This window comes from Papio anubis, chromosome 13 (genome assembly GCF_008728515.1).
Source record: "Papio anubis isolate 15944 chromosome 13, Panubis1.0, whole genome shotgun sequence".
NCBI lineage: Eukaryota > Metazoa > Chordata > Mammalia > Primates > Cercopithecidae > Papio > Papio anubis.
The window spans coordinates 82,988,814-83,001,036 of record NC_044988.1 but is presented as its reverse complement, the minus strand read 5'-3'; the positions used below and the strand labels follow the sequence as shown (position 1 = coordinate 83,001,036).

Below are 12,223 nucleotides of genomic sequence, written 5' to 3'. Positions count from 1 at the left end.
ATTCCATCTGCCTGACTTTGTTCTCCTGGACTTTGGTTTCCATGGCAACTCTGGGAACCAGGAGGTTGGGAAGGTGGAAGAGGGAAGGCCTGGTCCTAAACTGAATCCCTAGAATCTAAAGAACTGGAAAGGTGGGTCTCCTTGTGGACCCAGTGGCTCCTCCCAGCAGAAGATGTGAGAGAGGCCAGGTCAGGCAGGGAAGTCCTAGGCTCAGACCCAGTGCTGCCTCTACCATTTTGGGGGAGTAGGGAGTAGTATTATAGTCCTCCCTGGGCCCCAGTTTTCCCAGCTGTCAGGCCCCCACATCTCAGGCCTGGAAAAAACCTGGAAGGTGCCCTTGTTCAGAATTAGGAGCGCGACTGTTCCCAGGCCCTTCCAGCCTCTGTGAGGCCGTGAGTCTCTACAGTGGGAAAGCTCTTCACAGTCTGTAAAGCCCAATGACACTCATTGCCAGGTCCTGGAGAAAGACCCAGTGCCGCTCCTGGAGGGGCTCACACTCTGGTGCCAACACGTATCCAGCACCTACGGTATGCCTGACCCCAGGTTAGGACCCTGCTGCAGAACTGGCTCACCGGCTCTTCATCCCAGCGCTGAGGAGACAATAGAATCATCCCCATTTTTGCAGGCTCAGGGATGGGCAGTGACTCGCCAAGGTTACAGAGCAAATCAGTAAAGATAAGACTCAAACCCAGGACTGCCTGATTCCAAAGCCTGGCAGCCTTTGGAGACAGAAGAACCCATGCCTGACTCAGTACACGTGGTAAGGGCTAGTCAAGGAGAGGCCACGGCCGCTGGGGAGCAGAGGGAAGGGGTTCTCTGCTGACCCGGGCTACTGTTGTTGCACAGAAGATTCTTCCAAAATGGGTTTCAAGGTTTGAAACCCGTTACAAGGTTTCAATTGTTTGATCTGCTGGTTTTTTACAAGCGATGTTTCAAGCAAGCATTAGGGATCCCATTTGCAAGAGGCGCAGGAAAAGTCAGGTGCGGTCAGAGCGGCAGTCAGACAGCCCACCTCTCCCTCCTGATGAAGGTCTACCCAGCACCTGCTCCACACCCAGGCCCTGGCCCTAGTCCCCTGTAACCCTGAAGAGGGCTCAGTCCAACTCCCTGAAGGCCTCCAGAGACCAACAATTCTGATCCTCTCACTGTGCAGAGGGGCCAACAGGGCTGGCCTTGCCCAGGGAGATGAATGAGGGGAGGCAGGGCGGGGAGGAGGGAGCTGTACATGTCGTCTGCAGCTCCAAGTCTCCAAGACCCTGGGCAGGGAAGAAGATCCAAGGAGATAGGGCCCAGCTCCTCCTGCATCAACTCAATCTAGCTTCATCTAGCTTCATCTAAGACAGCCCCGCTGAGCCAGACCCCACCCTGGGCCATGCCCTGGCCCCTGGGAGGTTGTATGTGTGGGGTCAGCTTTGGCATCAGCTTATACTGGGCTCTGGGCCTCTTCTGCCCACTTCTAGGCAAGTGGCCCAGGTCCTCTCTTGAAGGATGCCCTGGGCCGTTCCTAAATTTGCATCTTCTGCTAGGTAGGAGGGAAAACAAAGGTACAGTGGGGAAAGCCTTGCCCAGGGCCACAGAAAGACTCTGTGAGTCCTATCTCCTGTCTCTACAGCTGTTCCTTCTGTCCAGAGGCCTCCACAAGCTCACCACCACCCTTCCCGAGATTCTGGCCCCATCCACCTTCACTAGCCATCCCTGCACCAAGTGAAAGTTCTATTCGAACCTCAGGGTGTGGCGAGGCAGAGAAGTGAAGGAACTTGCTGAAAGACATGTGGCCAGCTGGTGACAAGCAAGGACTCCATCCTGTAGCCGGCAGAGTGCAGGCTTTGCAGCCAGTCAGACTTGGGCTGAACCCCTGCCACCTGCTGGCTACGTGACCTTCCCTGTCTGTGCTTCCATCTCCTCATCTGTAAAATGGGGATAAGCCCTACCTCCCAGGCTTGGGGAGGAGATGCAGTGACCACTAGAATGAGTGGCACGATGCCTGGCACAGAGGAAGGCGTGCGAAAGCAGCCCTCACTAGTGTATCAGTGTATCTGGCTCCAGGATGGGGGCAGGTGATGGCAAGAGAGAAGTGGCTGAATCAACAGCCCAACGACCAACCCTCCCAGCCCCAGCCACCCTGGGAAGGCTTGAGACCAGGAACACACAAAAAGGGTCATGAACAAGAAATAACACAGGCCTTTTATTTGCTCCAGAACTCGGCTACTGTGTGGTCTGAGGGTGCCATGCTTTCCCAAAAGCCCCCAAGGGACACCCCACCCAGGGGGTGCCAGATCTCTGTGTGCAGCCAGACTGCAGTGTCCCCCAAGGCTGCCTCAGTCCAGAAGGCCAGCTGCCCACCACTGGTGCCCGGGACAAGCACATCCGCTGAAGCTGAAGAATGATGTCCACCTTTGCGTGGCAGCTTCTCACAAGGCATTGGCTAAAATATTGCACTTGTAAATCAGGAAAACTGATGAGGCAAGGGTTTCCTATTACAGGACAACGTGCCAAGCATCCAACTACTATTTAAATAAATAAAACTCAAAGTGGGGGTCTGAGCTGCGAGCTCCAATGGCCCTCCAGGAGGGCCCGAGAGCCCAGGCCTGGACCTCCTGCCCCATCAGCCAGTTCTTTAAGGAACTTGGTCAACATGAAGCCTCCGCGGTCTCCGAAGCAGGGAGCAGCAGCTCCAGATCTGGCTCGGCCGGGGCCCCTGACCTGCCAGGGTCCTTGAGCCCCCTCGTACCGGGGCAGTGGGGACCCCACGGGGCCCATCCTTCTACTCCTCCAGTAGCCTGGGCCTCTCTTGGTCCAGGCCTCGCTTCCGTATGTCTATCCATCTGTCCAGAGACACAGCCTCTGGGGGCTTGCTTGCCCCCTCCGTCACAGTGGGGAGGGAGGCAGGTGGGCAGGAGACCCAGCCCGCCTGGTGTGAACGCTGAGCTCGACTCCAGTGGCCAGCCCCTAAAGCGGGGGACTCATCTTCTTCTGGTTAATAAGGTCCAGGTAGAGGTCAGAACGGAGAAAGCGAGGGTACGAGTCCTTTTCCATGAGCCCGAAGATGCGCTTCTGTGCCAGGTCAAAGCAGCCCCGCGTGACGCTCTGCAGGTTGTCCTTGGTGTGCTCCCGTGTGTAGGAGTCCAGGTTGACCTGCGAAGGCAAAGGGGCACGTGGTCAGGGTTGCCTGCTGGGGACTGACCGGAGGGCCCATGTGCCTGGAAGGGACCCATCCAGCCTCTCACCTCCAAGCCCCTCTGCCCACATCTTAAGGTTCATCTGAAGTGGAGACCCTCAGACCAGAGGATTCAAGTCCTGGCTCAGTCATTTCCTGCGGGGCTGGCAGCATTTATAAGGCTGAAAATACCACTCCGAGGGTTAGGCTTCCTGGGTTCAAATCCTAGCAGTGCCACACCCGGGTGTGTGACTTTAAGCAAATCACTTAAGTGCACTGAGCTTCAGTTGTCTAATCTACCAGCTAGCAATAATAATAACTTTTCAAAGTGTGAAAACCAAGCAAGATCATCCATATAATGTGCTTTGCACATCCTGCCTGGCACACAGTAGACGCTAAATAGATGGGAGCAATTAAGATTTATCTCTCTGAGGCTGTCTCCTTTTTCTTTCTTTTTTTTTTTCCGAGACAGGGTCTTGCTCTGTCACTCAGGCTAGAGTGCAGCGGTGCGATCTCGGATCACTGCAACCTCCGCCTCCCAGGTTCAAGCAACTCTCCTGCCTCAGCCTCCTGAGTAGCTGGGACCACAGGTGCCTGTCACCACACCTGGCTAATTTTGTAATTTTAGTAGAGACGGGGTTTCGCCATGTTGGCCAGGCTGGTCTCGAACTCCTGACCTCAAGTGATCCGCCTGCCTCGGCTTCCCAAAGTGCTGGGATTACAGGCATGAGCCACCGCACCCAGCCTGTCTCTTTGTTCCACAGGTTGTTGTGAGGATTAAACATGAGAGCACATACATAAAGGGCTCAGCACATGCCTGGCATGTGGCAGTGCCTTGGTGGTGGCCATTTTTATTACTAACTGGGATTCTGTTCTTCCCCTGATCTTAGCTTGCATCTTCCCCGCTGGGGACCTGGGCTCATGGAGTCATTCTGGACTCTCCCCTTCCTATGCTGCTGGCTGCCACCTTGCAGCTGAAGAGCCACTGGGTCCTGGGGATTGGAGGGGCTGAGGGTCTGCCCTGAGGTCCTACCTCCTTGCATGCCTGGATCGCAATGTATTCAGCAAAGATCTTCTTGGCCTTGGATGCCATCTTGGACTGTGACTTGACCTTCTTGAAGTCCTCACAAGCCAACCAGAACTCCAGATTCTCCTCGCTGAACTCAGTGCGAAGGAAGGCTTGGAACACTGCTAACCCGTCTGTGAGGAGAACAGATCCTGGGGTAAGAGGCAGAGTCAGCTTCTCCTACCCTTAAGACCCCCCAGCTTACCCCTACAGGACTTTGAATATGGGCGTGCTGGGAACTGAGTACAATGCCCATCTCTGATAGCCAGGAGCCCTGGGATGTAGCCCCAGCCCTGCCACTGCCTCTTTCAAGGTCTCAGCCGGGTCTCTCCCTCTCTATGCCTCAGTGTCTTCATCTGTGAAATGGGGACTATCGATTCTGTCTCACGGAGCCATGAGAGGAGCCGATGGGACCAAGTCCATGAGATGGCAGGCACATTACTCCCCGTGAAAGCCCTCAGTACTTAGAAATGTTTATTCTTATTCTGGGAATATGGATCTGAGCACACAGGTCCCACGGGCCTCCGGCAGGCAGTGCCAACTCCCATGGATGGGGAGGGGCTGGCAGAAGCTGGCTCAAAGGCCAGACCAAGGGCCTTGGCTTGGGCTCAGCCTCTCTGCAACAGCAAGGACACCCTGACGGCCCAGGAAAGGGAAGGCAGCCTCTCTAGCACCAGCTACACAGGGTCTGGATGGGGGCGAAGGGGAGAGGGAGGGAGGGCGCAGGGAAGGAGCAGGCCAGCGCAACTTACATTTGTGAACCAGCAGCTTCTCCAAGGACTCGCCCCACTTGAGCGCTTCCTCTGAGGTGGGCCTGAGGGGTGAGGGAAGAAACACAGTGAGGGCACTGAGAGGCTTGGGGACCTGGGGGGAAGCTGGGCCTGGAGGCCTTTGTTTACTGCCCTGGGCCCAGGCTGTAGCTGAGCCCAGCTGGGGCACCCAGGAAGGAGGCCCACCCTCTTTCTTGGGGCCAGGGTCCCTTCCAGCCCCCACCTCCATCCCACCTAGCCTGGCCCCTAGGGCAGCCCCTCCCTGTGAGGGCAGCTGCTCGCCAGGTACGCGGCTCCGTCTGTGAGAGCCTCTGTCTCCCCAGAGCTGGATCAAGCCGGCAAGCCCCTTCCCCTCAACCCAGCACTCAGTCCTACTCCCCGGGGAGACAGTGAGTCCCCAAAGGGTCCCAGGGTGCCAGGGAGGACCTACTTGAATGACTTCATCATTTTGTCTGCCTTGCCCGCGGGAGGGGCTCCAGGGGACTCGTTCCGCCGTCTGAAGATGCCCAGCTTGTTCTTCATGTCCTTGGCTCTGGGGGCAGAAGCAGAAAAGAGGATTGCTCAGCCTGGCCCACTCGCCCCCCGCAAATACAGGGTCGGGAGAGCTGGGTCAAGGGCACCTACTCCTTCATGGTGTGTCGCCTCTGCAGGTTCCCGTTGCGAGTGAGGTACATGCCTCGGAGCATCTCTGTAGGGCCCCCCACCTTGGGGCCGCAGAATGGTCTGCAGGAAACACCCCTCTGGCTCCTGTCCCCTACCCCGCGTCCTGGGCAGCTGGCAGCAACGGTGCAGGCTGCAGCCACACGCGCTCGCTGGAATCCTGGCCTGATGACTGGACTCCCGGGCACAAGCCGGGCTGGGACTCAGACAGGAGGAGCCAGGAAATGGGAGGGACCAGGACGGGGAGCGGAAAAAAAAAAATTCCTTCTGGCCAACCCTGAGAGGGAGCCGTGAAAGGGGCATGTGTCTGCAAGGGACAGCCTCTGGGGCCGCCCCGGCAGGAAGCCAGTCCCAGCTATTTGTGACTGGCCTCCTCGTTACTATGGCAGCAGGAAGACAGTGGTTGGGGGTGGGGGACAACAAGTCAGCAAATTGCTGAGAGGGAAGGAGGGAGCCAGGGGAGGCTCTGCCCACCAGGGTGGCAAGACTGGCTATTTTTAGCCAAGAACCATTTTTAGCTTTGTCAGTCCCCAAGGAGGCAGCAGAATTCAGCACTGGGTGAAACTGCTGGCCAGAAAGGGGTTAAATGCCTCTTGCTCACGTTCGCCCCCGTTTTCCCCAGACCCCCTGTACAGGGCACCTCCCAGAGAATGGCTCCTGCCAGCCGGCCTCTCAGCCTCAGTCACCCGCATTGGCGACTTCTAGTCATGAATATACAGCAGTTCCCCAACGTCTTAGTAGTTTTAAGCCTGAATAACTTCAGAAGCAGAAGTCCTATAAACTTACAAAAACACCATTTTAAAGTTTAATTATGTAATGTTGTGTGCATAGTTTTGTGATTTTTTAATAATTAATTTTTCACTTTAAGTTTTGGTCTCCATCCTCCCAAAGATGGAAAATGCTCACTGAAACCAAAAATGAAAATGAGAAATTGATTATTCAAAAATCACAAAGCTAAAGACGTGCAAAAGAAATTTTAATTTTAATCTTTCAAGGGGGTTTGGTAAGTTTGAAGCATTTATACCTCTGAAGCTCTTCAAGCTTAAAATGGCACTAAGACCTAGACACCCTGTCTAATGAAGGAGAGTCCTACGGGGAGGCTGAGCCCAGGCTTTGGAGCCAGACAGTCTTGGGTTCAAATCCCAGCTCCAGCAGTTACCAGCTGTGCGCCCCTTGACAAGTTTCCTGACCTCTCAAGTTTCCTATCAAGCTTTTTTCTCCGTCGAGCTGTTTCCTGTCAAACAGAAGCCAGCAGGCCAGGTCTCCAGGTCCCAGCTCCACCACTTTCTTACCATGTAACTTAGCCTCTGCACAGTAGTTTATTCATTTGTAAAATAAGGGTAAGGTCAATAAGAAAGAACGGGATGTAAAATAAAAGTAGTGGTAAAGATTACATTAGATCACATATGAAATACGCACAGAACAGTGCCTGGCATAATAAACAATAATGATTATTTTTATTATTACCCTACATGTTCTAAGACTCTTCATCTAAGCTTTTAAGAGTGTGAGCTTCAGAGGCCAGGCGTGGTGGCTCATGTCTGTAATCCCAGCACTTTGGGAGGCTGAGCCTGGAAGATCACTTGAGGCCAGGAGTTTGAGAACAGCCTGGCCAACATGGCAAAACCCCCATCTCTACTAAGAGTACAAAAAAAATTGCTGGGTGTGATGGCACAGACCTGTAATCCCAGCTACTTGGGAGGCTGAGGCACGAGAATTGCTTGAACTTGGGAGGCAGAGGTTGCAGCCAGCCAAGATTGCACTCCAGCCTGGGTGACAGAAGGAGACTCTGTCTCCAAAAAAAAAATGTGTGGGCTTCAGGCAATTCAAAAGGTAGCACCTACACTGAAAGGAGGCTAGACAGGGCAGCTCCAGCACCCGGGGTGCCTGCCCTCTGCTGCCACACACTGCTTCCCTCCCCTCCCACTTCAGCGCCACATTCAACAGTCCTGGCACCCCCTGGACCCTCTCTCATCCTACAAAAGGTTAAGTGAAGATGGTTGGTGCAAAGGACTGTTTTGGTTTGTGCATTTCATCTTGCTAAGAAAGTGCAACTGGCTGTGGAGTAAGAGAAGCCAACAGTTGCTGCAGAAAACTGGAGAGGTCCAGGCAGCTGGGGCGAGAAAGGTTTTCTAGGGTAGTGGACCCCACCCAAGGTCAAGGCCAGGGAAAAGGGTTGCAGGAGGCTCCTCCTCATAGCCCAATTCCTGCCTAGTGGTGGGTGCTACAGGACCTGGAAGGGAGGGGCTTCCTCTGGGGGGGGTCACTGTGCACGCACCCCACTGCCTCCTCCCTATACCTCCCCCGAGTCTCCAGGGCCTTAGGCCTGGGGATACAAGGAGACCTGAGGAGAACCCACACACACGTCTTTTTCATTGACACATCTAACAAACCCCCCAAAATAAGAAGGCCTGAGTGTGGCCAGAAAGGCTTGGGGAGTGCGGGATTCGGCAGCTGGGCCAGCAGCGCCCCCTCCCGGCAACGCCTGAGACTATTAACATTCAGGAACTCAGGAGGAGAAAGAGGAGCCCCATGACTGTTAGTTCCACCCTTTCTCAGGTCACTCGTGGGCCCAGAAGGAGCAAAGGAGTTGTCGAAGCCATTTGGTCCATGCTTGGCTCAGAAGCTGGGCTAAAGCCAGGGCAACCGGGCTGGTGGCCTCTGGTTCACTGTCTTCCGGGTACTGAATCAGCACTTTGCCTCACTTGGAGAGAATGCTCAGGACCCAGGTAACGCCACTCTGGGGTCACTGCAAAGTTCCAAGATCCAGTTTTTCCGTGGTGTCTGTCTGGGGTTGTGGGTGGGACCAGGCACAACCCCTTCTCCCCACCTGGACCCCTAGAGGAGAGACCCCTGGGGCAGGGGAGGAAGAGGAGTGCAGAAGCCAGTGATCTTCCCAACTTACAGGTTTTTGCTCTTTCTCTTCCGGGAGGCTTCGTCATCATCCCCAACGGTGTCGGCCCCGCTCATCTGTGGAGAGAAGACAGACACGATGCAGTCTGGGCACTCAGGAGCTCCTGCCTAAGCAAAGAGAGGCTTGGAGACCCAACAGTCCCTGCCACCAACTCCTCCCACCCCCAAAGCCCCCACCCCCGGCACACAGGTGAGGGAGGGAAACCCCCCTGCTGGGAACAGCCTGGCCATGAAGTGGAATCGGCCTGGCAGACCCTCTGGCCACAGGGATCTCCTCCTGGGACATTCAGGCCCCCAGCTTACTGGGGAGAAGCCAGACAGCTGGCACTCATGACAGAGGCTTCATTGCAGGCAGTGAGCAGGTGAGAGAGCAGGGCTTCTGCTGCGTCACTAGGCCAATCCCTGCCTCTTTCTGCACCTCTGTTCCTTCATTTCTAAAATCAGGATCATAATGACTAAGTCAGGATTCTGAAGCTCAAAGGAAACCTCAGATGGTCAGTAGTGTATAAAATAAATCATTACATAGGCCTGAGCGCACGTCTCTTGCCTTATAGCTTTCCATGGCTCCCTAGTGCCCTCAGGATAACGTCCAAACTCCATAACATGACTGGATCTACCATCTTAGGATTAGGGCAGAAAGTTCCATTTTAACATCAGTTACAATTCCTTCAGTTCTCTCTCCAGCCTGGCCTCTACTTCAGCAACCTCCTCAACTCTGCCTTCCAACCAACAGAAGGTCTTCATCTCCATGTGCAATTCCTTCCCCGGAGAATGCTTTTGTGAGTCTCCCACCTGCCTGCCTGGATGGATGGATGGATGGATGGATGGATATAGATGGATAGGTGAATGGATAGATGAGTAGATGGATGGATGGATGGATGAATATATGGGTTGGTGGGTGGGTGGGAGGGTGGATGGATGGATGAGTGGATGGATAGATGCATGAGTGGATGGATGGAAGAGTGGGTGAGTGGATGGATATATGAATGCATGGATGAACAGATGGGTGGGTGGATAGACAGATGAATGCATGGGTGAATAGACGGATGCGTGGGTGGGTGGGTAGGTGGATGGATCAATGAGTGGATGAGTGGATGGATGGATGAATTATACCTTCATTTAGCTCATACTATAGGCCAGACCCTGGATGGGGCATAATTCAGATACTTATCTCATTAAACCTCACAATAAACCTATAAAGTAAATAGAGGCTCAGAGAATTTAAGTCAGTTCCCCAAGGAGACCCAGCATGTAAGTGACAGAGGTGGAATCTGCCTCAGTTCAAGACCTGTGTTTCTCCACCAGATGATGCTGCTACTCAAAAATGCAAGGTCAGAACACATTTTAATGTTTCCCGTGAAAGACTGGGGAAGTGCTGCCTCCTTCCTGAGAATGCTGCCCCACCAGAGTTGTAAACACACATGTGTGTACGTGCACACAGGGGCACACACCATATGGTGTGTGATTTTAGAGCAAGGGTTTGGAACCAGACCTGGATATAAATCCTGCTTTCATCAACTTTGGGTAAGTTTCCTAGCCTCTCGGCTTCCATTGTTTTAGCTATGGCTTAGGCATAGTGACAGCCACTTCACAGGGCTGATGGAAGGTTCACCAGGATAAACTCTGGACCCCAAGGCCCAGTCCTGGCACCTACACTAACCTCAGTAACCAGTGGTCATTGCCCAGTGAGTGTTACCACTGTCACCATTCAGTGCACCCTTCAGTGCACACACAGGCTGCAATCATGCTGGCCCGGTGAGGCCATGCCCAAGGCCCCCACCCGTGGGAAAGAGCCCTCGGGCCCTGGGCTTCCTCCCATTCTAACCTCAGCTTCCGTACTTTATCGGCTCCACACAATGGGCCTGGGGACCACTCCCACCCAGCGGCCATCCCCAGCCTCTGTGCTGCTGTGAAATGGGCTCTTCCTTCCACTGAGGGGAGGAGTGTCTTCAGCAGGGACTGACCCAAGCCCAGCAGCCTGACAGAGGTGCTGGGCAGCTCTGGCCCTGGGAGTCGGCCCCCTGGGCTGCTGGGGAAACCCCAGCACCAAGAAGAGGCTGTGGGCCAAGGAGAAATTGAGGTGAAAAAATTGGGTTCTGATTCCCAGCCCTAGGGACTCCCCATAGCTGCCAGGAGGCTTTGGCCTCTGACCTTGGAGGGGGCCAGAGTGGCCCCCCCGACTCCTCCCTCCCACAGCTGCAGCAAGGCCTGCCCAGGGCCCAGCCTGCAAAGGCCCTCCAAAGCAATTCTCCTTTCCATCTTCTCCCTACCGTCTCACTATGCGACCCTGTCCAGCTGAAAAGCAGATGGAGGTGAGTCCAGGATCATGCAGCCCTTCCTTCACTCCAGGCAGAATCCCCGGGCCCTGCCCAGCCTCATCCAGCCACCTCCAGGGACTAGGAGCTCACCACCTCTTGGAATAATAATTATAATTCTTACTGTAATTATAACTATAATTATAGTAATGTTAAGAGTGTAGATTTTTCATTGCCTGGATTTGAAGCTTAGCTCAATCATTTATTAGCTCATTGACCTTAGTTACATCCCTCTTTGTGCCTCAGTTTCCTTATTTGTAAAATGTGGATAATAACTGGACCTCCCTCAAAGGGCTGTGGTGAGGATTATGTAAGTTAACACAGGGGATGTGCTCAGCACAGCAACCAGCACACAGCAGTGAGCAAGTACTCTCAGCTAATGTGGGTTTTGCTATTATTTATTGAGCGTTCACTACATGCCAGGCGCTGGGCCGAAGTGTTTTAACATACTTTATCTCATTTAATCTTGGCAACAATTCTAAGAGCTAGTTACTGATATTTCCCTCAGTGTGCAGCTGAGGAAACCGATGCCCAAGGCAGTTTGGTAACTGGCCTGGGCTCTCTGAACTGGCAAGTAGCAGAGAATTGTGGTCTGGGTCCAGAGCCCACTGGTGACAGAAGGCTTGTCTGTAAGCAGGGCTCAGCTGGTTTCCCCTATTGGTCCTGGTTGAACTTCTGGGGCTCCCTGGCCATCCATGGCTGCCCTCTCTGATCCAGCCCAGCCTGGCAGGCCCCATGGAACCACGTGGAAACAGTGGATCTAAACTCTATACTTACTTGTTTACACATCCGAAATAATTCTTTAGGCTTTTTAAAAATAGGAGACTTGAAGGTATTATCATCTTGGAGCTGGAAGGCATTTTTTGGGTCCTCCTGTCTGACCTCTGACCTACATGGGAGCTTATGAAACAGGGCTGGCACCCTCTGTGGACCACCTCTGCCCAGACCAGTCCCCTGTACGGGAGGAAGGAAGCAGGGCCAGGGAAGGGCTGCAGCCTGTGGTCTCCTCACTGTCAAAGAATAGCCCATGACCCTCTCAGCTGAGCGAGAAAGGCTGGAATAGAATTCAATGGCAGCATCCTGGACCCAAACACAATGATTCTTCAGGGCTTCCTTGACTCCCCAGGAAAAACGCCTGTGGATCTGCTCTGCAGGGCCTCCAGGGAGCAGCCAGGAAGGCAGGGGTCTGGCGGCAGGGGGCACCATGAGACCACTCAACTCAGCACAGGGTGCCAGACCCAGAGGACGGACAGCTGGAGAATCGTGGGGGATGGGGGGTGGCAGCGGGGGCGGGGTGAGGGGTGGCGGAGGGGGTGCTCTCTCTCTCTGGACTCAGTTGGCC

At 54.2% G+C, this 12,223-nt stretch overlaps 1 protein-coding gene across 11 annotated transcripts in view; it reads right to left on the bottom strand.

Moving 5' to 3' along the window:
• Positions 1-2,158: 2,158 nt before the first annotated feature.
• The window catches only part of RGS3 (regulator of G protein signaling 3), a 134,676-nt gene continuing 124,611 nt past the window's right edge, over positions 2,159-12,223 (bottom strand). For 10 of the 11 annotated variants that reach the window (XM_021927235.2, XM_021927237.2, XM_009188224.4 and 7 more), the window contains 5 exons: positions 8,559-8,623; positions 5,424-5,525; positions 4,976-5,037; positions 4,191-4,357; positions 2,159-3,135 (listed from right to left, as the gene is read on the bottom strand). In XM_021927235.2, coding sequence (XP_021782927.1) covers positions 2,950-3,135; positions 4,191-4,357; positions 4,976-5,037; positions 5,424-5,525; positions 8,559-8,623 — 582 coding nt within the window. In that variant the 3' untranslated portion in view covers positions 2,159-2,949. Of the gene's footprint in view, positions 3,136-4,190; positions 4,358-4,975; positions 5,038-5,423; positions 5,526-5,617; positions 6,033-8,558; positions 8,624-12,223 lie in introns of those variants that run through there. The other variant, XM_017949622.3, reaches the window with a different exon arrangement.